The sequence below is a fragment of the Elephantulus edwardii genome, unplaced genomic scaffold, assembly GCF_000299155.1.
Source record: "Elephantulus edwardii isolate Elephantulus edwardi_28Jun2011 unplaced genomic scaffold, EleEdw1.0 scaffold00079, whole genome shotgun sequence".
Classification (NCBI taxonomy): domain Eukaryota; kingdom Metazoa; phylum Chordata; class Mammalia; order Macroscelidea; family Macroscelididae; genus Elephantulus; species Elephantulus edwardii.
In genome coordinates this window covers 8,180,240-8,205,614 of record NW_006399829.1, presented here as the reverse complement: position 1 = coordinate 8,205,614, position 25,375 = coordinate 8,180,240, and the positions used below count along the sequence as shown (strand labels likewise).

Below are 25,375 nucleotides of genomic sequence, written 5' to 3'. Positions count from 1 at the left end.
AACAACAACAACAACAATCTAATATTCAAATATTTCTGCATGCTTCCCCCCCCCTTCTCCTCGAACAGATACTCCTGCTGGGAAGAGGGGGAAAGAAGAGATCTTTTTTGGTTTGGAATGCTTGTTTGTTTATTTGTTTGTTTTAGAAATAAGATGTGTGGACCAAAAAAATATGTCTCTCAAAATATTTCCTCTTAAATGGAAAGCCTCTTTTCCTGTCACATCAACTGCGTTATCAGTGAATTTGTCAAACAAGAGAGGATGTTTGACTAGAGAGGAAAAGCCTGAAACCCCTAGAGGAAAGAAGTGTTTTGAGGATTCGATTTACGTTCACGCAGAAATGACAGGAAGTGAAGCCACTGAGGAAAGTGAATGAGTGCTATGTCCCTCTTCTGTGTATGACACTGCACTGTGTGTTTGATTCACTTACCATCTTGGAAAGTGGCTTTCTTTGATATCCGTCTGTAGATATGTAGGGCCACCAAAATTTGCAGTTAGCACATTACAGGGCTGAAATACCAGCTTCAATGCCAGGATTCCTTCCTCTACACTTTGCTCTGTCTTGATATTCATCTCCTAAGCACGAATGAATATGGAGATGGCATTTTTCCATCTGATTTCTTGTTGTTGTTCTTATGTGCCATCGAGTCCCTTTCAACTCATAGCGACCCTATGTACAACAGCTCTAAACTCTGCTCTGTCCTGTGCCAGTCGCACTGCCTCTGACACACCCATCCCGATTACCCCAGTCACTGAATCAATCCATCTCGTAGAGGGTCTTCCCCTCCTGTGCTGTCCCTTCACCCTCCCAAGCATGATGTCCCTCTCCAAGGACCTGTCCCTTCTTATAACATGTCCAAAGAATGTTAGATGGAGCCTCATAATCCTTGATTTAACCCTTTCCAGGATGAATCTGTTTGTTTTCCTAGCAGTCCATGGTACATTCAATACTCTTCTCCAGCACCACAGCTCAAAGTCATCAATTCTCCTTCTATCCTCCTTAAGTCATTGGCCAACTCTCTGATGTATAACAAGTGATAGCAAAGACCATGGCCTGTATCAGACTCATCTTAGTCTCCAAAGAGACACCACTGTTCTTCAGTATTTTGGAGAGGTCCCTTACAGCAGACTTTCCCATGGCAATACGCCTTTTAATTTCCTGGCTACTGGTGTCAAGAATGCTGACTGTGGAGCCAAGCAAACTAAAGCTGTGAACAATTTCAGTCTCTTCACCATCCATCCTGATGCTGCCAATTGGTCCAGTGGTGAGAATATTTGTCTTCTTGACGTTGAGCTTCAACCATATTGGAGGCTGTAGTCCTTGACCCTCTGCATCAAGTGTATCAGGTCCTCCTCAGTTTCAGCAAGCAGGGTTGTGTCATCTGCATAACGTAGATTGTTGATAAATCGTCCACCAATCTTGACCCCACATTTCTCCTCATAGAGCCCAGCCTCCTGGATAATCTGCTCTGCATATAGGTTGAAAAGGTCTGGAGACAGGACACATCCCTGGCATATGCTCTTCCCAATTTTGAACCATGCAGTGTTCCCTTGCTCTGTTCTGATGACTGCCTCTTGGTCCAAGTATAGGTTTCGCATTAGCACGATCAAGTTTTCTTGGATTCCCATTCTTCCCAATTTTGAACCATGCAGTGTTTCCTTGCTCTGTTCTGATGACTGCCTCTTGGTCCAAGTATAGGTTTCGCATTAGCACGATCAAGTTTTCTTGGATTCCCATTCTTCTCAGAGTCAGCCACAGTTTGTTATGATCCACACAGAAAAACTAAAAATATTCAAAACTTATAAATAGTAGATGAAGGTAAATCTAGAAAAGAGGATAGATCTGCGAAGCATGATGTTTAAGTCTGAGCAAGAGAGTTCTGGTGGCACAGTCTATAGGGATTTGGTGCTGGTAACCCAAGGGCCCACTTCCCTGGAGGTTCAAATCCATAGCCTCTCTGTGGGTGAAAGATGTGCAGTTTTCTTCCGAGGAATTTACAGCCTCAGAAACCCAGTATGGGACAACTGTGAGCCGCAGCGCATCAGTGGCTTTGAGATAGAGGGGGGGTTTTGTTTTTGAGAAGAGGAAATAGGCCACAGGAGCTGAGAAGGAGGACACTTGAAGGCACCTCTCAGACCTGGGAAGTCAAGTCAGAGGAAAGCAGTTGTGGTGCTGATGGGATTTCTTATCTTGGGACAAGTGTGCATTGAAACAAGGGACTGGCTGGCCATCTGAGAAAAATTAAGAGAAAAATAAGGAGGAACTTATGTTAAATGACCTTGTGGTACCTTCTACTGAAGAGGTCATGTGTTTTTTTTTTTGTTTTGTTTTTTTATGTGGGAAGCATGTGTTTTCAATCAGATACAATAGGCTGAGTCTATTTGGTGGATTCAAGCTCTGTCATTGGCACTGCTGCTCCCCGGAGAATGTTGGGATGTTGTCTTTGATGTTTGCTTGTCCTAACCAGAAGCAGCTTCATATAAATTGCATTCTTCATGGGATCTTTGAAGACCTGCCCATTTTCCTTGGACTTACAGGGAAGCTTTAACAGGAACCTGACAGCAACATTTATCAACTTCTCTGGTCATCTCTGCTTGTCACAATTTAAATCCCTTTCCCATTTTACCCAGCCCTTCTTTTCTTTCTTGAAATCATTATTTAATTATCTAATTTCTATTTTGACTAAACATGTTAGACAACAAATAGGCAAATCATTTTAAAACAAACAAAATGTATTACAGTAATAGTAAATTCCATGAATAGCCACTACTCATTTATTTCCTAGCATCAGCAGTGTTGCATAACTAGCAGCTGGTTAGGGAACTGTCAGTTATTCTCACCAAAATGGAATAGTTAACCATTGGCATTTCTTAACTGCCAGCTTTCAGAACCTTTTGTCTTGGGTCTGGTGTCTCCTGTTAGAACTTGAGAAGTTATTTCTGGTTTGTTATAGAAATTGCCTTCTCCCCCCTTCTTTCTCCTCCTGCTGCAGGCTGTGTTTGACGTGGACAAGAAGAAAGGGCTGACTCTGATTGAACTCTGGGAGGGCCTGACAGTGGATGACATAAAGAAGAGCACCGGCTGTGACTTTGCAGTAAGTATTGCTGTGAACAGATCCAGCTGCTTGTTCTGTATCATATGCTTGGTTAGTGGATGTTTACATGACAGGAACTGTTAATTTGTGATCCTCTTTGGAGGTGACCTTTGCAAGGAACAGGAATAGAAGGAAGGAAGGAAGCCTCCAGAGAAGGGCAGGTGGGAGCAGGGGCCATTCTCTGACTCAAGGAAAAGACATTGCTGACACTGGGGCTTGACTCTGGAGGCAGGAGCAAGAGGGCAAACCCCTGAGGGCTTCTGGGAAGGGAGAGCCAGGCTTGGGCTCTACAGTACTTTCTAGAAAGTCTCCTGCCTTCAGTCGTTCTTCAGTGTCACATCAGCGATAGCTCAGCCTGATTAACTTAAAAAAATAAAAAAAAGAATTACCATGGAGAAGTGAAACACTGTCTTATATTTAAACCTTTTTATGACTGATGACATTCTCTTTTAATTTGCTTTTGAGCTTCTTTTTACCATCCCTTGAAGGTATGGAAATGTTGAGCTTCTTGCCACTACCAAATTTATCATCACAAAGGAGGAGTGTCCTGCATAGGAAGTTAAAGTTCACTGTGTAAAAGCTCAGATGTGCAGAACAGATAAATATATCAGAGGAGATGTAAGAAATCCCCAAATGCCCTTTTAGAACAAAGATATTAATGCTGTGTTATACAGGTAGGAGCCCTGCAGCCTGAGTTGTCATTAGTTCTGCTAAGTGGGCTCCAACACAGGGTCACAGCTTCTGGAAAGTCAAGTTGATTGTTGTTGTCACTGTGTCAGTACCTCCCATGGGAGTTTACAGTGACCTCATGTCAACAGATTACCAATTACCTATCCAGTGGGCGTGGGGAGGAGGATTCCATTCATTTGAAGTTAATCAAAAGTGAAAGTGAGATGTCTGGTGGCAAAAAAATTAATGAAAAGTGGTTTTTAAAAACAGATCTGCTACTTAAAAATAAAATACATTTATGATGAGAAGCAAGTATGTTCATATTACCACTGCCAAGCCTAGAGAAAGTAATTCAGCAAAAATGACTTGAGAAATCATGCATGCATTTTCATACCTTCCTTTCTTATATACTACATGGTTGGCTTGGACTTACCAGTGCATAACAAATTTCTGTAAAAACAATTTTCTTGCATAATTTACTCCACATCTAAATGTTCCTGGGACTGTACCAAGGTCTTTGTCTATTAACCTTTTCTGAATTTCCCTTTGGAGAAAAAGAAGTTTCTCGTGTTCATGAAAAGCATATCTTTAATTAGTTTTTTAATAACCTCAGGGATAAAGTAGCATTTGTTTATACTTTTAACTATTTAGATTTTCTTAGCCTAGTAATAAATACAAACAATTCTTTTTTATTAGTTGTTTTGGGTTCCCCACCTTCCTTGTGGAACTATTAGCATCATCTTTATGAGCTAACATTTCTAAGATCAACAGAAAATTCACATCTCTACCTCAAAAGAGAATGTACAAGGAAGACATTCCTGTTATCTGCTACTTTTTAAAATTCACGTTGATGAAATGAAAGAGATTATTTTCTATTTTTGCTTTGTTTTTACAAGAGCAACTAAGAATCAGTTTTCATGTCTTGAGTCTTTGAATAATCTCTGTGTGTCCTCTTTTGTTCAGTACCATCCTTCCTTTTTTATTTTGACATAGGATTATCTTTCTACCAAATTAGGTTTTTTAGATGAAATGTTGATGTTTGTATCAGTGTCCTGAAAATGAGGCGATGGAGTAACTGCTGAATGGTGGAGTTATGTGCAATAGAGTCGATTACAGCACAGAGATACCCTGTGGACACCAGATCTGAACCTTACCCTGTCCTCTACCATCCTCGTGATCTCTTACAGAGTCTGTTACATTCACTGTGTCAGGCCGTCTGGTGGAAGATCTTCTTCTCTTTCACGGAAACTCCACCTTTCCTAGCATTGTGACTGGTTTGGTTCATCCTGAGAATATGCCCAAAGTGTGTTAGAATGTTGATGTTGTTGTTATATACTGTCAATTCAGAACTGGTCCCTAACTGACCCTCCAGTGGGTTTTCAGAGGCAATAAATCACATGACAGGAGATTAGCCCTCTTTCTCCTGCCAAGCATCTGAGTATTAAGCCACTAGAGCTCCCATGTTAGAATGGTTTCAGCAAAAAAACCAGCTTTTGAGACATGAATAATATTAGACATCTCTTTAATGTTTGCTTGAATATTAAGCATCTCTTTAACATTTGCTTGATGAAGTCTTGTACTGGTACACCTCATTTTTTTGCACTTCCTTTATCAAGCTTCCTAGATACAACCTTTGTTTTCTGTACAAATTAAGGTTTATGGCAACTCTAGGTTAAGCAAGTCTCATTTTTCCAATAGCATTTGCTCATTTCATAGCTCTGTGTCTTATTTTGTTAATTTTCACAGTAGTTCAAGTCATATCAGAATGTTGTTGCACACAGTAGACTATAATGTAAACATACATGCATTGGGAAACAAAAAAATTGTATGTCTGGCTTTATTATGGTACTTATTTTATTGTCATGATCTGGTGGTACTAAATGTGATAATAACGCTGAAGTTTATTTGTATAGATTGTTCCTCTGTAAGTCCAGAGACAGCAGTGTTTCATATTCTTCTCAATAGCTAGGTATCAGTAAAATACATAATGAAAGAACATTGAAGAGAATGGATTTTGACTTAATAATTCAAGAGATATTCAATGTAATTATCACTGCATAGGTAGCACTATACTTTTGTGTGACTTTTTGCCAGTTGTTCAAAATTTGTTTGAGAGACTGTTCAATAACTCTGCTTCCATTTCATAGTCAGCAGTAAACATTCAAGAAGGGAATAGTTAGACAGCCATGTTATTGCATAATAAACAAAAAAAGGTTAAAAGCCCAAGTTAAAGCAACTGTGTATTTACATTGACCAAAACTATACCTAAGGATGCTGGGAGCAAGCCAGCAAAACAGATGAGAAAAAGATGCAGAGTGTGGATGAGCTTACTGAGAAGGGCCAGGTGGTAAAAGAAAAACACAAAAGATGGCACCATCAGAGAAATGGACATGACAAAGTTGTAGTGGTTTCAAGGTATTAAAAAATAAGGAATAATTGTAATGAAATATTAAAGTTCTTAAAGTTATTAATACTCCTTTCTATTAATAGCAATAAAAATATAAGTTGAAAGCTTATCTTTTAAATATTATCTAAGGGTACCTTTTAAAAAAATGGTCATCACATTCAGTATTTGTGATTTGTGTAAGGAATCTTGTTTTTTTATTTGGTAAGAAACCATTTATCAGCCATTGTTGTTGTTATATGCCATCGCTATTATGTCTGAAGAGTGGGGTGGAGCTCCCTGATTAAAACAAGCTTGGAAGGAGGAGTGGCATCCACTTCCATAAAAGCTTGCCTCCGGAAACCCTATGAACCTGGAGAGAGGATGAAAGGCACCCAAGTGTCGAGAACTCTCCTTCATAGGGTCACTATGAGTCGCCTGTGACTCGATGGCACTTCACAACAACAACAACAACAACAACAGCAGCATATGTCTGAAATTCCACAAGATACTATGAAAATTTTTTTTGAAATGCAAACATTAACTGCATTTGTGAACCCTTCACTATACCCTCCAAACAAGGTTTGGAGCAGAAGTAGTTCATGGCTACTATTCTCCATAACAGCTCTCCATTAAAATGCAATTGTCATGAAGAAAGGAATTTTTAATCCTTTCTCTGTATATCATCATTTTGCTTACTGATCTGATTGTGAGCACTTTTTAAAATACTAGTTTATTTACAAAATTAAAATACATTGTTTTTCACACCAAATTCTTCCAATTTCTCTCACTTCCACCCATCAAACTGTACAACCCCATGATTAACCACCCCTCCCCCTGCCCCACACATTCTCACCTCTCAGCTTCCACCCCTACTCCCTTTGATCCTCATATTCATTCTACAATAATGGTTTTATACATTACTTGTCCTTGTGGAACTGAGTTAGTTCACTCAGCATAATGCTCTCCAGTCCCTCCCAAGTTACATAATAATTTACAAAATCATTGCTCCTGCATGCCGCGTAATATTCCATTGTGTGAATGTACCATAATTTCTCAATCCATTCCTTTGTGGTTGGACATATGGGCTGTTTCCATGTTCTTGGATGGTGTATAACTGTGCTATTAACACTGGTTTACAAGTCTCCATTTGAGCCACCGTTTTCATTTTCTTGGAGTATATTCCAAGCTGTGGAATAGCTGGGTCATATGGAATTTCTATGATCAGCTTTTTTTCTTTTCCATTAATTTTAATAAACATTTACAGATATTTTTTATTTCTATTCATTCATTGCCACACTTTTCTCCCTGCCCACCCCTCCCCACCAGTTCGCTCCCCTCTCTGAAAAGAAAAAGAAGAAAAAAAAATTCCTTCATTGGTATACAATTCCCCACCCCGAGTACACTTCTCTATGCAACCTTAATTCTGGATTCCTGTGTTAACTATAATACTCAATCATATATCACCTCTAATCTGTTCTTTCCCTCATCTGTTTCAATACAGTATGATCAGCCTTTTGAGGAAGCGCCAAACTGCCCTTCAGAGTGGTTGTACCGTTTTACAGTCTCACCAGTTGTGAGCACTTTTGCTTCCTCTTTGTTGAAGTCTAATCCATACTAAAGTCTAGTCTTTAAATTTCAAGAGTTCTTTATATTCAGCAAGTGAGGTTATGTCATCTTCATATCACAGGCAGTAGTTAGGGAGTCGTTCTCCAATCCTGATGCTGAATTCTCCTTCACGTAGTCCAGCTTCTCAGGTTATTTGCTCAGCTGACAGACTGAATAGATATAGTGAAAGGATACAGCACCGAGACACAGTCCTGACTGGAAAGCATGAATTATCCACTTGTTCTTTTAAAATGGCTCCTTCTTAGCCAGTGTTCTGAAATGTCCATTCTTCTCTCATTCTTCTCAGTTGCATCCATAATTTAGTATGGTACATCACACAATGAAATAGCATCATGTCGCTTAAAAATAGCTCCACCAAAATGATGCAACAAGATCATTAAGATGGCAGCAATGATAGTTCTTAATCTACATCTTCTTTTGAATCCAGCATGAATTTTTTTGAAGTTCCCTACTGATATACTGCTCTGTTGTTGTTGTTGTGTGCCGTCGAGACGCTTGCGACTCATAGCCATCCTATGTACAACAGCCCTAAACTCTGCTCTGTCCTGTGCCAATCACACTGTCTCTGACACTCCCATTCCAATTATCCCAGTCACCGAATCAATCAACCTCATAGAGGGCCTTCCTCTCCTGCACCGTCCCTCCACCCTCCCAAGCATGATGTTCCTCTCCAAGGACCGGTCCCTCCTTACAACATGTCCTGCTCTAGGCATTTTAAAAATTAGCCTTAGCAAGATTTTACTTGTGTTTGACACTAGTAATATTGTTCAGTGATTTCTTTGGAAAAGGCATACATCTTATTTTCCCCCCTAGTCAGTTAGCCAGATTTTCCAATTTTGTTGGCATAGAAGAGTATGTCTAACACTAAAACCATTTGTTAAAACATTTCAAATGATACTAATTTCTGGAACTAAGTTAGTTCGGGGTTCTTTTGTGTTTTGCTTTTTTTTTACCAGTGTTTTCAGTTAGGTAGGACTTCTTGTTTATGGATCATCTACTGCCTCCAGAAGTGGTTGAACATACTACTGATTATTGTTATTGTTATTAATAGGTGCCATCAAGGAACCTCTTGAGTCCTAGCAACTCTGTATTACATGCAACAACAAAACCTTGCCCAGTCACACTCCAATCTCACAGTTTCTGCTGTACTTAAAACTACTATTGCAGTCATTGTGTTAGTCCATTAGCTTGAGGGTCTCTCTGTCTTTTACCAAACTTCTGCTTTTCTAAACATGATGTCCTTTGCCAAAGACTGATCCGTCCTGATACATGCCTGAAGTATGTTAAAGAGATCTCAATATCCTTGCTTCTAATGGAGCAAACACTCTGGCTACAATTCTTGCAAGATAAACCTGTTTGTTCATTTAGCAGTCCTTGAGATATTCATTAATCTGTCAACACTACAATTACAGGCATCAGTTCATCTTCAGTCATCTGCATTGTCTCTTTTACAAACATTTGAGGCAATTTAAAATAACTGTAACTTGACTCAGATGTACCTTAGTCTTTAAGCTTGCATCCTTGCTTTTTAACACTTCAAAGAAGGCTTTGATAGCAGATGTGCCTAATGAAATGTCTTGATTTTCTTTTTATAAAGTTGTACTGGCTTGAATACAATGATTTGTTTACATTGTGTTTCATTCATGTACATTGGGATTTTTTTACCACCCCCTCCCTTTACTCACCCAACCCTGAGACCCAGTGATTGTCCCCTTCCTGTACTCTCAGCCTCCCACCCATTCCCTTCCCCCTTTAAATATCGATATGCATCTTACAAGTTATCCTTCTGTTTTTACAATAATGATCTTACACAATGTTTTCTATTAAGTGCCTGAGTTAGTTCAGCTAGAATGATGTTCTCTAGTCTCTCCCATGTTGTATATAGTATTTTTCAAAATTGTTGCTCCTGAGTGCTGCATAGTATTATTTTTAGTAAGTTTATTTTTTATGCAGATGTTTTTTCTATACATTCATTCCTTCATTGACATTATGTTTCATGCAGTCATGCTCATACCTGGTGTTTTATAAAATTAATCACCACTATTGAGAGTACCATGGGCTGCTAGGAAAACAAACAGATTTGTCCTGGAAAGGGTTAAACCGGGTGGCTCTTTGGAGGCAAGGATTCTGAGCCTCCATCTAACATACTTTGGACATATTGTAAGAAGAGACCAGTCCTTGGAGAAGGACATCATGCTGGGGAGGTTGGAGGCACAGCGCAGGAGGGGAAGGCCCTCTATGAGGTGGATTGATTCAGTGACTGGGATAATTGGGATGGGAGTGTCAGAGACAGTGCGATTGGCACAAGACAGAGCAGAGTTTAGGGCTGTTGTACATAGGGTTGCTATGAGTCGCAAGCGACTCGACAGAACCTAACAACAACAACATTACCCCATGTTTTAATCTTTCCCAATTCCTTTACTCCCTCCTTCCACCCACCAAACTGTGTGACCCTGTGATTTTCCCCCCTACCCATCCTTACCCCACTGCTCCCACCCTTCCCCCCCTTGAGATCCCATACAGGTTTTACCAGTTAGCCTTCTATTTTTACAATAATGGTTTTATGCAGTATTTGTCCTTGTGAGATTGGGTTAGTTCACTCAGCACAATGCTCTCTAGTGTCTCTGAAGTTATGCAGTATGTTTCAAAATTGTTGGTCCTGCGTTCTGCGTAGTATTCCATTGTGTGAATGTCCAATGGTTTCTCAGTCCATTCTATTTTGGTTAGACATTTGGACAATTTCTGTGTTCTTGCAATGGTGACTAACACTGCTATGAACATTGGTGTACAAATATCGGTGTCTCAGTTCTCATTTCCTTGGGGTATATTCCTAGTAATGGAATAGCTAAGTCAGAGGGAGTTTCTACATTCAGCTTTTTGAGGAAATGCCAAACTGTCTTCTAGAGTGGTTGTACCATTTTACAATCCTACCAACAATATATGAGTGTTTCCACTTTTCCACATCCTCTCAAACATTTACTGTTCACTGCCCTCCTAAACTTTGTCGCTGCAGATGGGGTGAGATATTATTTCATTGTGGTTTTGATTTGCATCTCTCTTATTGCCAGTAATTTTGAGCATTTCTTCTTGTCTGTAGTCCATACGAATGTCTCCCTCTGTGAAAAGTCTTCCCGTATCTTTTGCCCATTTTATAATTGGATTATCAGTCTTTTTCTTGTCGAGGCCCAGGAGTAATTCTGTAAACTTTTGTTATGAGACCCTTATCTAGGAGGGTATTGCCAAATATATTTTCTCAAAAAGTTTTCTTTTCACCCTATTAGAAAAGTTTTTGATGCCTTTAATCAGAGATTTAACCTTTAGAAGATCCCATTCATCAATATTATCCTCTCTAGATTGTGTATTTCTGTCTGTATTTGTCAGCTTTTTTATATCATAAGCTAGACCTTCTGTGCTTGGTCTCATTTTGTCTGTTATGATATTTTTGGTTTGTGGCTTTATCCCCAGGTCTCTAATCCACCTTGAGTTGATTTTTGTGCATGATGTGAGATGTGGATTCTGTTTCAGTTTCATGCATGTAGCAGTCCTCTGTACCAGCACCATTTGTTGAAGAAGTTGTTGCTTCTCCATTTGACAGATTTTGTTTCCTTGTCAAATATCAGTTGACATATCAGATATATGGGTTGAATATCAGATATATGGGTCCATTTCTGAATTCTTGATTCTGCTCAATTGGTCAGTGTGCCTGTCATTGTACTAGTATCATGCTGTTTTTGTTATTACAGCTGTCTACTAGGTTTTGAGGTCAGGGGGTGCTATGTCTCCCGCTTCATTTTTGGTTTTTGGTTTTGTTTTGTTTTGTTTTTTTCAGAATTTGTTTGTTTTTCAGAAATGCTTTGCTTATTCAGGGTCTCTTTGCTTTCCAAATAAACTTGACAGTTATCTTTTCAACTTCTTGAAAAAAAAATGAATTTTGTACCTGTCTTGGGATTACATTGAACATGTAGACTGCTTTTTTTAGGATTGTAATTTTCTCTATATTGGGTCTTCCTATTCATGAATAGAGAACATTTTTTCATTTCTTAGGCCTTTTATTGTTTCTTGCGAAGCATTTTGTCATTCTCTTTGTGTGTTTTGATTTTTTTTACTGCTATTTCTATGGATGTTGATTATGAATATAGGTGAAATAAAATATTTAGCAACTTCTATCTTTTCTCCATGTAGCGTAATGTTGCTTATTGATATAGCCATGGAAGTTTTTGTTTTATTTATGTTGAGTCCCCCTTCATTTACTGAATCTAAAATTCTTTTATTACTAGCTGTAGTTTTCTGATCTGTTTTAGTAAATGTTTCAGTCCCCATCATATGCATTTATATTACAGCTTGTTGAACATTCCTCTAGTTCTGATTCTACATTCTTCTTGTATTGATGTTGTTATTATGTACCATCAAGTCAGAACCAACTCCAGCGAGTTTTCACATGGGAGAAGATTGCTCCGCTTTTCCTCATGGATTTGAACTATGTGCCTTTGTGTTCACAGTATGATTCATTACCACTAAGCCACCAGTCATCCTAATATTGGAAGCAAGAGTAGCAGCCACTTCCTAAACAACATGCTTCTGGAAACTGTGTGAACTTTGAGAAACGATAGTTATAGAAAGGTTTCGGGCCTTTTGTTCATAGGGTTGCTATGAGTCGTGCTTGACTCAGTGGCAATCAACAACAACAACAGAGCCACAAATGTGCTGTCCAGTGATGCTTTTCTGATACTCTCATGTTACTAACTCCTTACATTTTCATAGTCAAGGAATCTTTTGGTTTATCTTTCTGCTGTGGTTCTCAAATTTTGAGGAAAAATCTGTCTCCCAAATATTTTTCAAATAATAAATTCTTTTCAGAGTCTAGGATATACTACATTGTTGTTGTGGGGTGTCTTGTATGATTGATTCATAGCAACCCTATGAACAACAAATCTGATCCTGCCTTATCCGTGCCAATCTCTGGCACACTCAAGCCCATTACAGCAGTGTGCCAGTCTGCCTGCTTGAAGGTCTTCCTCTTTTTCACTGTCGCCCCACCTTTTCAAGCATGATGTTTTCTCCAAGAATTAGCCTTTCCTAGCAACATGTCCAAAATTAGCTAGACAAAGCTTCATCATTCTTGCCTCCAAGGAGAACTCTGCTTGCACCTTCTCTTTTGATAGTTCATGGGATGTTCAGTACTCCAACACCACAGTTCAAAGGCATTGATTTTTCTTCTATTATCCTTATCACTGTCCAGTTTGCAGCACTGTATTAAGTGATTGAAAAGACCATGGTCTGAATCAACTGAATCAAGTGTACCTTAGTCCTTAAACTAACATAATTGCTCCTCAGTAATTTGGAGAGGTCCTTACTGCAGACTTTCCCAGTGCAGTACATCCCCTGATCTCCTGACTGCTGATTTAAAGCTATAAGAAACTAACTAAAATCAGATACTTCTTTGTGTTTGGCTAGACCTCTGTCAGTGTATTGTTATCAACTATTTTATTGGCCAAAGTAGGAATAAATGAGGAAGAAAAGGTGGCATCCTAGCGCTAAAATTCCATTTAAAAAAAATGTCTTTTTCTTGGGAGAGTAAATTCAGATTGTTTATTCATCTTTTCCTTTTCTTACGGATATTGTTTGGTGCTGTTGACTTGATGATGACTCACTCTGACCCTGTAGGACTGAGGTAAACTGCCCCAAGGGTTTCCTAGGTTGTTATAGTTTTTATGGAAGCAGATCCCCAAGTCTTTTCCTGCCAAGACGTGGAGTGACCTTTTGACTGGCAACTAAATAAATGCGTAACCTCCAGGTCTGTTTTTATAATGAATTGGACAGCTCAAAGTCATGGAGTCATAGCTGATTCTTCAGTAGGGTTTCAGAGGCTGTAAATTACAAGGGAAGAGATTCCTCATCTTTCTCCCCTTGAGCACCTTTTGGATCCAAACCACAACTCCTTGCCCATTATCTATATTTCTTTACTATAGAGTGTGAGAGGGAGACCCCGGATGAGATGGATGAGATACAGTAACTGGGCCTCTGGGGCTTGGTGAGACTGGCTCAGGACAGGGCAGGCTTCAGAGCTGCTGTACATAAGGTCACTATGAGTCACTGGCAACTCGACAACACAACAACAACAATGTATGTCTGTGAGCTGTCTTTTGAAACATAATGCTTCTTTCTGTCATTTTTGTTTCTTTTAAAAATTAAAATATCACATGTTAGAATACATTTCGGAAATCACCATCCATGATTATTTATTAAATACCCAGTTAATGCCCCTTCTTAAGCTATGAAATTTGGACAAACTAGAGCTGACTCGTTCCTATCCTGCTTTCAAGGGTCTTATTCTAATTCTCAAGGCAGGAATACACCTACAGTACCAGTGACAAAATGAATTTTAAAAAATAAAAGTTAGAACATTGCTTATTTATGTTTGCAGTGAAATCTGAATGTGGCCAGCTGCAGGCATCTCTTGCCAAGTTAAATAAATTTATGCTCTCAATATCTGTTATGAACTAGCATTATACAAGAATTAAACGCTCTACTTTGCGGATTTCATCTGCCTGAGAAGACAAATCATTGGCTTATCTTTTACATTAAAATCACATTGTCTTGAACTGAACCTGTAGATCACCTTGGCAGGATAATCTCTTCAGCTTGTATGAGTTTCAGTGTTGATGAGAATGGGAGAATGGAATGAGAAAGGGTGGCTTAATTGATGTTTGCCATTACAAAAATAGATAAGGCAAGTCATTGCACAAAAAGCTCCAGCTTCCTTTCTATTCAAAGTTGGTTTCTACATTGAAGATACCGAGAATATTAAGAGCTCACAAATATACAAGAATGTGAAATAGATACTGGGTTTAAAAAAATAAAGATGTCTAGTTTCCTTTAAAGAAAATGCTGTGACACCCATCCACTATTGACAATGAAATATATTTTTTAAAAAAATAAATATATTTTCAGAGAAAAGTTTTATTTCATTAAATTTTTTTCACTAACCTTTGCTGTTAAAAAAAAAGCCATTTCTGAGATACGTTTGTCTAAATACTAAGAGAAAATGTGAGGTTTTTCCTTCTCATAGATTGGAGATAATATGCCAGTGTGGGTTGTGATTTCTGTCTACTATATGTCTGCTCTTGACAATAGTGAACGCAAATCTTTTTTATTTTTTCCATGCCATGATTTGAGTAGGAAAATGGAAGAAAGGGCACTGACACTTCCTTTGTGAGGACTCAATACAAAATTTTTTTAATTGACTAAACCTTAAGGGAAGCTCTGATAGACTGGTCTAAAGTGAAGATCACACTTCAAGTGACTTGAATCCACCGCAGTTCTTTGGGAGAGATACAGTCTCCCCTCTTGCAGTTTATAGCCTCTGAAACCTAGTGGAGGATCAGTTGTGAGTTAGTTCTGACGCACAGGCAATGAAAGAGAGAAACATATTAAATCTATTCTGGCCAAAAACTTCTTTTTCCTATTTTTAATGCTGATTTTTCTTCAGTTTCTTTGACACTTATCAAATCAGCCACTCATGCATTCACTCATTTATGTATTTAGCAAAATATTAAGTGTTTACTCTGGAAGGCAATTAAGCCTTCTTTCCCAAATATTTACATTTTAGAGAGCAATTAATTGTAGACCTTTTTAGTAAATTTTCAGATATTAAGGTCTATAATATTACCCTATTTAGATTCAATATTCCTTCCTCTTTTTCCTTAGCCAGTTATGCCACTCTTTTTAATAATCTTTAAAATCTTTTACTGAACGTATTAAAGGTAGACTGCTAAATAAGACAGTATTCCAGTCAGAATTTGCTCATCAGCAAGTACAGACTTGGAGTTTCCCTCAGGGTGTAGAACACTAATCTCATCCGGGCCTAGCCTAAATGTAGAACCATTTTTGCCAATGTTTGACAAATTTTTGAGTGGAAACCAAGAAGCTTTTTCCACTGGCCTACAGAAACTGAAAATAGGCCATGGTTTTGGTATTAAGTGGAGGTAGATGTAATTGCTAGGTTTTAGAACAGTTGCTTAATGAAGGGAAAAGTTGATGTTTAATTATAAAGGATGGAGTGTTCCTTACCATTTGGATTTAGGCGTAGGCACTAATTTTCTTCTCTGCTTTCAAGGAGCACTTTGGCTGTACCTTTTAAAAGACATTTCTGTTCTTTGACAGTCCATGGAATATTCTGTTCTCTTCTCCAACACCACAGCTCAAAGACATCAGTTTTTCTTTTGTCCTATTTAGTCATTGCTCCACTCTTAGATGCATAGAAAGTGATTGAAAAGACCATGGCCTGAGTCAAGTGCACAATCAGTCCTCAAATTAACATCATTGATCCTCACCCTGACTGCAGCCTTTGCCAGTTCAATACATCCTCTGGTCTTCTGACTGCTAGTACTAATTATATTGATTGGGATCCAAGTACAATGAAGTTGTTGACAGTTTCAGTCTTGTCTCTATCTAACAAGATATTGCCTGTTGGTCCAGTGTTGAGAATTTTTGTTTTCTTGATGTTGAGATACAAGCCGTATTGTAGGCTGTATTGTTTACCATCTGTAGCAAATACTTCAAGTCCTCCTCACTGTCAGCAAACTATGTTGTATCATCTGCATACCAAAGGTTGCTGATGAGTTTTCTTCCAATTTTGATGCCACATTCTTCTTCATAGTATCCAGCTTCTTCTCAATTGATTTGCTGAACATACAGATTGAATAGATATAGAAAAAGGGTACAACCCTGACAGATACTTTTCCTGATTTAAATCACGTAGTATTCCGTAGTGGCAAGAAGCTGTGCTACAATCCTGAAGGCTTGAGGTTCGAATCCACCTGCTGCTTCCCAGGAGAACAATGGGCATTCTCCTCCCTTGTGATTAACTGCTTCTGAAAACCCACCAGATGATCAGCTATGGGTTGGCTCCGACTCAGTGGTACACCACCAACACAACAACTGTATTATTTTGCTCTGTTCACACAGTAGCCTCTATTTCCGTGCTTTGTTTGCTCAATAGCCTCTTGATCTAGGTATAGGTTTTTCAAGAGCACAATTAAGTGTTCTAGGACTCCCATTATTAATATTAGCTATAATTTGTTATTATCCATAGTCAAATGCTTTTGCATAGTCAATAATGCACAAATAGACATTCTTCTAGTTTCCTTTGCTTTCAGCCAGGATCTGTCTGACATTAGCAATGATATCCCTTGTGCCACAGACTCTTCTAAATCCAGCTTGAATGTCTGACAGTTCTATGTCTATGTACTGTTCAAGTTGTTTTTGAATGATCTTCAGCAGTATTTTACTTGCAGTATTTTCATATTAATGATACTGTCCAACAATTTACACATTCTCATGGATCATCTCTCTTGGGAATGGGAACAAAAAATAGCTCTTCCAGTTATTTAGCCCGAGAGCTGTCCTCCAAATTTTCTGGCATAGACTGGTGATCGTGTTCAGGGCTGTATTTGTCATTTGAAACATGTCAATTGATATCTTATTGATTCCTGGGGCCTGTTTGTGGGTTTGCGGTTTTATTTGGTTGTGGTTGGTTGTTTTTTTAAATTCTAATCTATTTGCAAAGTTTGAATACATTGTTTTTCACAAAAGATCCTTCCCATTTTTTCCCCTAATGCCTTCAGTGCCACTTGATCTTCTTTCTTAATTAATATTGGCTCTTGATCATATGCTACTTCCTGAAACATTTTTATGTTGGCCAGCTCTCCTTGGTTCGTGATTTTGTATATTCCCCTCCATCTTCTTTTAGGGCTTCCTAGAACATTCAAGATTTTGCTCATAACATCCATAAGTATTGCAACTTGAGGCTTGAATTTGTTGTTTAGCTCTTTCAGCTTGAGAAATCCTGAGCAAGCTCTTCAGTTTTTATTCTCCAATTCTAGGTCTCTGCACATTCTATTGTAATACTTTACTTTGTCTTCTCAAGATGCCCTTTGAAATCTTCTCTTCAGCTCTTTTGTCTTTCTGAGGAAATTCTCTTCAGCTCTTTTGTTGTGTCTTTCTGATGCTCTAGTGTAATTTTCAGAGTCTCTTCTGACATCCATTTCTTTCTCATATGTCTTCTGACATCCATTTTTCTTTCTCATATGTCTTTATAATGACCTTTTACTTTCTTATGGATGATACACTGTATATCATCTTACAACTCATCTGATTTTCAATTAAGAATAGGTAATTGCTTTTTTAAACCTATTCATAAAATACTTTTTAAAATCAGGTGGGATAGACTTAAGACCATGTTTTGGTTCTTGTGGACTTGTTTTAATTTCCCTTGGGGTCTATTTGAACTTGCACATGAATATTTGTTGTCTGTCCACAGTCAGCACCTGATTCTGTTTTGACTGTTGATGTTGAATTTCTCTAGTGATTACTTCCACAGATGTGTTGTTGTTGTTGTTATGTGCCGTCGAGCCGCTTGTGACTCATAGCGACCCTGTGTACAGCAGCCCTAAACTCTGCTCTGTCCTGTGCCAGTCGCACTGTCTCTGACACTCCCATCCCGATTATCCCAGTCACTGAATCAATCCACCTCATAGAGGGCCTTCCCCTCCTGTGCCGTCCCTCCACCCTCCCAAGCATGATGACCTTCAGTCTAATTTCTGTGCTATCCATCTGATGAAGCTCATGTGTAAAGTCACTGATTGTGTTTTTTAAAAAAGATCCTTGCATTGAATGAGTCCTTGAATATACAAAATTTGATCATTTTATTTCCAGCTTCATTTCTTTCATCAAGTCCATACTTTCTGATTACCCTTTCTTCTTCGTTCTTTCCTACTTTTGCACCTGGTCACTGGTTAACACATCTTGACTGTGTGTTTGCTCAATTTTGGACAGCAGAATTTTGTAAATATCTTTTCTTTCTTCCTCTTTAGCATTAGTTGTTGGTGCATATATTTGAATAATAATCATTTTAAGAGTCTTACTTATTTGTGCATTGATAATATCCTATCACTCACAGAATGAAACTTCAGGAAGAAACTTGAAATCTTTTAAACTATGAATGCAATACCATCCTTTCTGTTTTTTACTTTTGATGTAGTATACCATGTGATTGTCAAATTCAAAGTGGTCAAAGCCAATCTGTCTTATCTCACTAATGCCTAGATTTTCGATGCTCATGAGTCTTATTTCATTTTTCTCAACATGTAGTTTTCCAGGACTCATACTTCATTTATGTTCAAGATTCCGTGTTAAAGCTCTTTATTAAATTTTATTTTATACTGATTTATTTACAAAGTTCAAATCCATTGTTTTTCACACTGGATTTTTACTGTTTCTTTACACCTACCTCCCCAACAAATTGTGCTACCCTGTGATTACCCAACTCCCCCGCTCATCCTCATCTCTCTGCTTTCCCCCTCCCCACACCTCTGCCTTGGATCCTCATACTCATTCTACAATAATGGTTTTATACAGTATTAGTCCTTATGGGACTGAGTTAATTCACTCAACATAGTGCTCTCCAGTCCCTACTAAGTTAGGTAATAATTTATAAAATCATTGCTCCTGTGTGCCGCATAGTATTCCATTGTGTGAATGTACCATAATTTCTCAAGCCATTCGATTGTGGTTGGACATCTGGGCTGTTCCATGTTCTTGCAATGGTGAATAATGCTGCTATGAACATTGGTTTACAAGTCTCTGTGCCTCAGTTATCATTTTCTTGGGGTATATTTCAAGAACTGGAGTAGCTGGATCATATGGAATTTCTGTGTTTGGCTTTTTGAGAGAATAACAAACTTCCTTCCAGACTGGTTGTACCATTTTACAATCCCACCAACAGTGTATAAGAGTTCCTTTCTCACCACATCCTCTCCAACATTTATTACTTTCTGTTCTGTTAATCTTCACCACTGCTACTGGAGTGAGATGGTATCTCATTATGGTTGATTTGCATCTCTCTTATTGACAGTGATTTGGAGCATTTCTTCATGTGTCTGTTTGCCATTCAGATATCTTCCTCTGTGAAAATTCTTTCCATATATTTTGCCTATTTCTTTTTTTCATATGCTGAGGCCCAGGAGTATTTTGTAAACTTCGTTATGAGGCTCTTGTCTGAGATGGTATTGCCAAATGTTTGTTCCCAGTTGGTAGGTTTTCTTTTTACCTTGTTCATGCTCCTAATGGATATTTGCAGTTGTTTCTCCTCAGTATGATTTACTTTCAATCTGGGCTCTACCTCCAATGCTGTTACTGCCCATGTTCCTCTCTATGATTGTTCATAGGGTTTTTAGAAGCCTGCTGTTTAAGAAGTGGATGCCAGTCCTGCCTCCTATTCTGCCTTGATCTGGGATCTCTGTTAAAACCTGTCTAACATGAGTGATCCATCTGGTATTTGACAAATTGGTGTCATAGCTGTCATAGCACTCACAAGTTACTTCAGTACTGCAGACTGACAGACAAGTGTTATACTAATTAAAAAAATGATAAAAAAGCAAGAATATAGATACCCAAGATAGAAAGTAATTATCACTATGCAGATCATTCAGGCAGTATAATAAATTGATACATATTAAATTTACCAAGCATGATTCTCAAGGCTCTGGTTATGGCACACTATACTTATGGAGTTAATTCTCTTAGAAGGAGGCTATGTATAATAAACTAAAATAACGTGTGGCAGAAAGTTATGACTGCTGTGCAAAAAAAAAAAAACATATACAGGGAAAAGGAGTAAATATGAGAAAAGGGAAAAGGATTGTGAATCTGAATAAGGTGGTCCTGAGGACTCCTGAGGGAACTCTTATGGCCTAGTTGGTAGGAAAATGTGCTGCCAACCCAAAGGTGGACAGTTCAATTCCACTAGTTGCTCTTTGGGAGCAAAATGAACAGTCTTCTTCTGTGCATGCAAGTTATAAACTTTCCAAGTCTACTGAAGGGATTGGCTCCAGCATCAATGAGTCTTTGAGAAGTAGTCACATTTTGGCAAAGACCTGGGGTAGAGATTGAGGTGAAGCTGAAGCAACAAGCCAAGAGATAGACGTCCAGAGAGAGGGTATAGCACATGCAAAAGTCCTGGGGTTCAGGAGTCCAGCTATGCTACAGGAACAGTGCCTGGCCAATATGCTAGACAGAGCAAGTGGGAGCAAAGCAGGCTGCAGGTAAGCACAGAGGGCATCTTTGTCTTCGTGGATTACCACAACTACCCAAGTGGGTAGCCTTGAAGAATGGAAATTTACCTTTTCACATTACTAGAGGCTAGCAGTCTGAATTCAGGACTATGATCAACAGGACTCTGCCTTCTCTCTGACGGCTGTAGAGGAGGATCTTTCCTCTATCTTTCAGCTTCTGGTTAAGAAAGAGAAACAGAGCAACACATTGTCATGGAGTTGAGTCTAACTTACAGTAACTGTATAGGACAGGGTAGGGCTACCTCTTAGCATTTCCAGCACTGAAGTCTTTACTGAAACAGATTGTCACAGGTGTCTCCCATAGAGCAGCTGTAGGATGCAAAATACTGATCTTTTGGCTAGCAGGCCAGTGCTTTATCAATGGCACTACCTTTCAACTTAAGGTATCTCCAAGTATTGCCTGGCAATCTTCGACTTACAGACTGATCCTCACATATTGTGATGCTTCACACATTGGCACACTTCAATGTGTCTGCCCTATTTTATAAAAGATGCCACTCAGAAGGGTTTAGGATTATGACAGATTCTGCTGCCATATGATTTCATAAATTTAACTGATAAATATCTATAGTGAACAGCTTTACTGCATTAAAGAGGGTAACATTTATAGGCTTTGAATTTCACTATAACTTTATGGAAGACCAGATCATAACAGAAGAACTGTTTTAGTTTACTCTTGAGTCAGAACTAGCCCATAGCTGACCCTCCAGCAAGTTTTCAGAGGCAGTAAATCACCCCGGAGGAAATTGCCCATCTTTTTCCTGTGGAGCAACTGGTGGATTCAAACTGCATGCCTTTAGGTTGACAACACATCTCCTTACTACCAGGCCACCAGAGCTCAGAAGAGTGACAAGGTCAAATTAAGTAGTACTGAATGGCCATATTAGGTTTTTGGCCTTTTTTATTCCCCCGATCAAGATTAGAAGACATTGGAGGCTCCCCCTTGCTGCTCTGTGCAGGACAGGCAAATTATCTTCACCAGTCTTAGATGTTCAGGTAGTGTAGCTGATTGCAAAAGGACTCCAGATATTATCAAATCATGAATCATACTGCTCGCCTGGCTTGAAATAATTTATGTCCATCTTTCAGTACCTGATTAAGGAATGATTTAGCTGCCATTGTATTCTGGTTATTGTTGCATGCTGTATTTTTTTATTATTCTGCAATTTCAACACATCTTTAATTTCTGAAATTGTAAAGCTTCTTTGTTAATGCTCTCATAGTTGGTGTTGAATACACCATGCTGCCTATATTTGTTTCATCATATTTTCAGCTCTTAACCTTCTAAGTTAATTGGAACTGAGAAGAGAGACGATTGGAAGGCCACAGGCACTCAGCATCATTTTTCAGAGCACTAGTATCAGGGAGCTCTGGTGGCCTAGTGGTGAGGAGTTTCACTTTCAATCCAAGAATATGCAGGTTAAATCCACTACCTGCTCCAGAAAGATAGACAGTCTTCTCCCATGTGATTTACTGCCTCTTAAAACCCAGTGGAGGGTCAGATATCAGTCAATTCCAACTCAACAGTAGATAACAACCACAGCAATTGTTGTTGTAGTTGTTGTTGTTGTTCTTGGTTGCCATTGAGTTGCTTGCGACTCATAGCGACCCTATGTACAACAGCCCTAAACTCCACTCTGTCCTGTGCCAATCGCACCATCTCTGATACACCCATCCCAATTGCCCCAGTCACTGAATCAATCCACCTCATAGAGGCCCTTCCCCTCCTGCGCTGTCCCTCTACCCTCCCAAGCATGATGTCCCTCTCCCAGGACCGGTCCCTCCTTATAACATGTCCAGAGTATGTTGGATGGAGCCTCAGAATCCTTGCCTCCAAGGAGCCGCCCAGATTGACCCTTTCCAGGATGAATCTGTTTGTTTTCCTAGCAGTCCATGGTACCCTCAATACTCTTCTCCATCACCACAGCCCAAAAGCATCAATTCTCCTTCTGTCCTCCTTAGTCATTGTCCAGCTCTCTGATGTATAACAAGTGATTGCAAAGACCATGGCCTATCAGAGTGATGCAAAGACCATGGTGTATCAGATGCACCTTAGGCTCCAAAGAGACACCATTGCTTTTCAGTACTTTGGAGAAGTTCCTAGCAGCAGATTTCCCCATGACAATACGTCTTTTCATTTCCTGGCTATTGGTGCCGAGAATGTTGACTGTGGAGCCAAGCAAACTAAAGCTGTGAACAATCTCAATCCTGATGCTGCCAATTGGCCCAGTGATGAGAATCTCTGTCTTCTTGATATTGAGCCTCAGTCCATATTGGAGGCTGCAGTCCTTGACCCACTGCAACAAGCGCTTTAGGTCCTCCTCACTTTCAGCAAGCAGGGTTGTGTCATCTGCATATCACAGATTGTTGATACATCTTCCACCAATCTTGACCCCACATTCCTACTCATAGAGTCCACCCTCCTAGATGATCTGTTCTGCATACAGATTGAAAAGGTATGGAGACAGGACACATTCCTGGCACATGCCCTTCCCAATTTTGAACCATGCAGTGTTTCCTTGCTCTATTCTGACGACTGCCTCTTGGTCTAAGTATAGATTTCTCATTAGCATGATCAAGTGTTCTGGGATTCCCATTCTTCTCAGAGTCAGCCACAGTTTGTTATGATCCACACAGTCAAAAGCCTTTGCATAGTCTATGAAACACAGATATACATTCCTCTGGTATTCCCTGCTTTCAGCCAAGATCCATCTAACATTAGCTACAATATCCCTAGTACCACAACCCTTTCTAAATCCATCCTGGACTTCTGGTAGTTCTCTGCTGATGTGTTGTTCCAGTCGTTTTTGGGTAATCTTCAATAGAATCTTGCTTGCATGTGAAATTAATGAGATTGTTCTAGAGTTTACACACTCTGTTGGGTCACCCTTCTTTGGGATGGGAACAGCAGTAATAACAGATGAAAACGTAAGAGAAAGCATAAAAAAGAGTAAGAGCCACATGAGGATGACCATATCTGATCTTTGCTAATTTCACAAAGTGGAAACTGTCTCTGTCAACAGCATCAGAAGCACAAAATCCATTCCCATGAAGTCAGAAATGTCTCCCAAGCTCCCACACCTCGTTCTACTCATCTCCACCTAATCTGACTTCTCTACTGGGTCCAAAATCTAATGCACTAATTCACAGACCACACAGATGTATATTGAGAAAATTTAACATTTGTAAGGTTAGTAGCAGAGTATAGTCAGGACACCTTCTGAAATGTGCTCACATGCATCTCAGCCTTGAACATCATAGCTTAAGGCCAGTATTAAAAAGTTCTCAGTCTCACCAATGTTGGCTTCTGTACCCCTCCATCCCCACCAGTTATCCAGCAAACTTAGGCAAAGTTTCTTAGCTTCACTCTGGTTCTGTCTATGGGATATAGCAGTTCCAGGGTCACCCTCATGTCATGTTGGTGCCCTGGTTCTCTGCTTTGCCCAAGGCTGCTTCTGCTGTTAAGTCTAGCTCACCCACGAATGTCTGAAGGACATCCAGAGAGACTCTCTCTGTTACTGGACCTGCTCAATTTAATGATGAGACTAGCAAGTCCCCTTGTGGCTAGGCTAATAAGCCCCATTCACATACTCCCAGGTATCCACATGGCAAAGTCAAATCTAGGAAAGTCATTATGAATGACAAACTCCATAGCAAGTAAATTCATTTAGAACCCTACATCGATCTTAATCAAACTATTTTTAATTCTTAGCATCTTTTCTGTTTTGTTTATATGATTAATAATTCTTGTATAGTAGTTGTTGAGTAATTGCAAGGGAGGAGATTGCCCATCCTTCTCTCACAGAGTGGCTGGTGGATTCAAACTGCATGTCTTTGGGATTGCAGTGCAGTTTCTTACCACTAGGCCACCAGAGCTCCCTTCTGTGTCGTTAACCATCAGAATTATCATGAAGCTGTATTATCTGCATTTCACTCTATCGTAAGCATTTAAAGTTGCTGTATAATTTTCACAGTAGAATTATTTTATATACATATATCAGTCTGCGGGTTACTGGGGAAGGCTGGGAGGCTGAATGAGAGAAATTCAGGGGAGCCAGGAAGAGGAGCAGTAGCTGGGAGAGCTCATCTTCCCCCCACCATCCAAACAGGTAGCCTGTCCCAGGAGCACGTGCGCAGAACAAGGTGGAGTCTGAAGAATACTACATACCAGATCTACAGGACAGTTCACCCTCCCTTGGGAAATCTTGAAGGGAAGATGCCCAAGCCACAAGAAGTTAAATGACTCCAGGCGCCACCTTGTTCCGCGTAACCTGAAGAGTATGAAATGTTTCTCAATGAATTGAAAATTGGCTAGATCTGTTTTGAGGCTTACAACTTCCTCCTGAAAAGCAAATATTTTTTAATTAAATGTTATTAATTTTAATGAACATTTACAGAGATTTTGGGATTCCATTCATTCACTGTTGCACTATTTTCTCTACCCTCCCCCCAAGTTCGTTCCTCTT

General features: G+C 39.3%; 1 protein-coding gene across 1 annotated transcript in view; it reads left to right on the top strand.

Annotated features, from left to right (window-relative positions):
- The window catches only part of OXCT1 (3-oxoacid CoA transferase 1), a 274,702-nt gene that overhangs the window by 245,812 nt on the left and 3,515 nt on the right, over nt 1-25,375 (top strand). Inside the window, exon 16 of the mRNA XM_006889586.1 lies at nt 2,994-3,095. Within this exon, the coding sequence (XP_006889648.1) occupies nt 2,994-3,095 (102 nt within the window). The remainder of the gene's footprint in view (nt 1-2,993; nt 3,096-25,375) is intronic.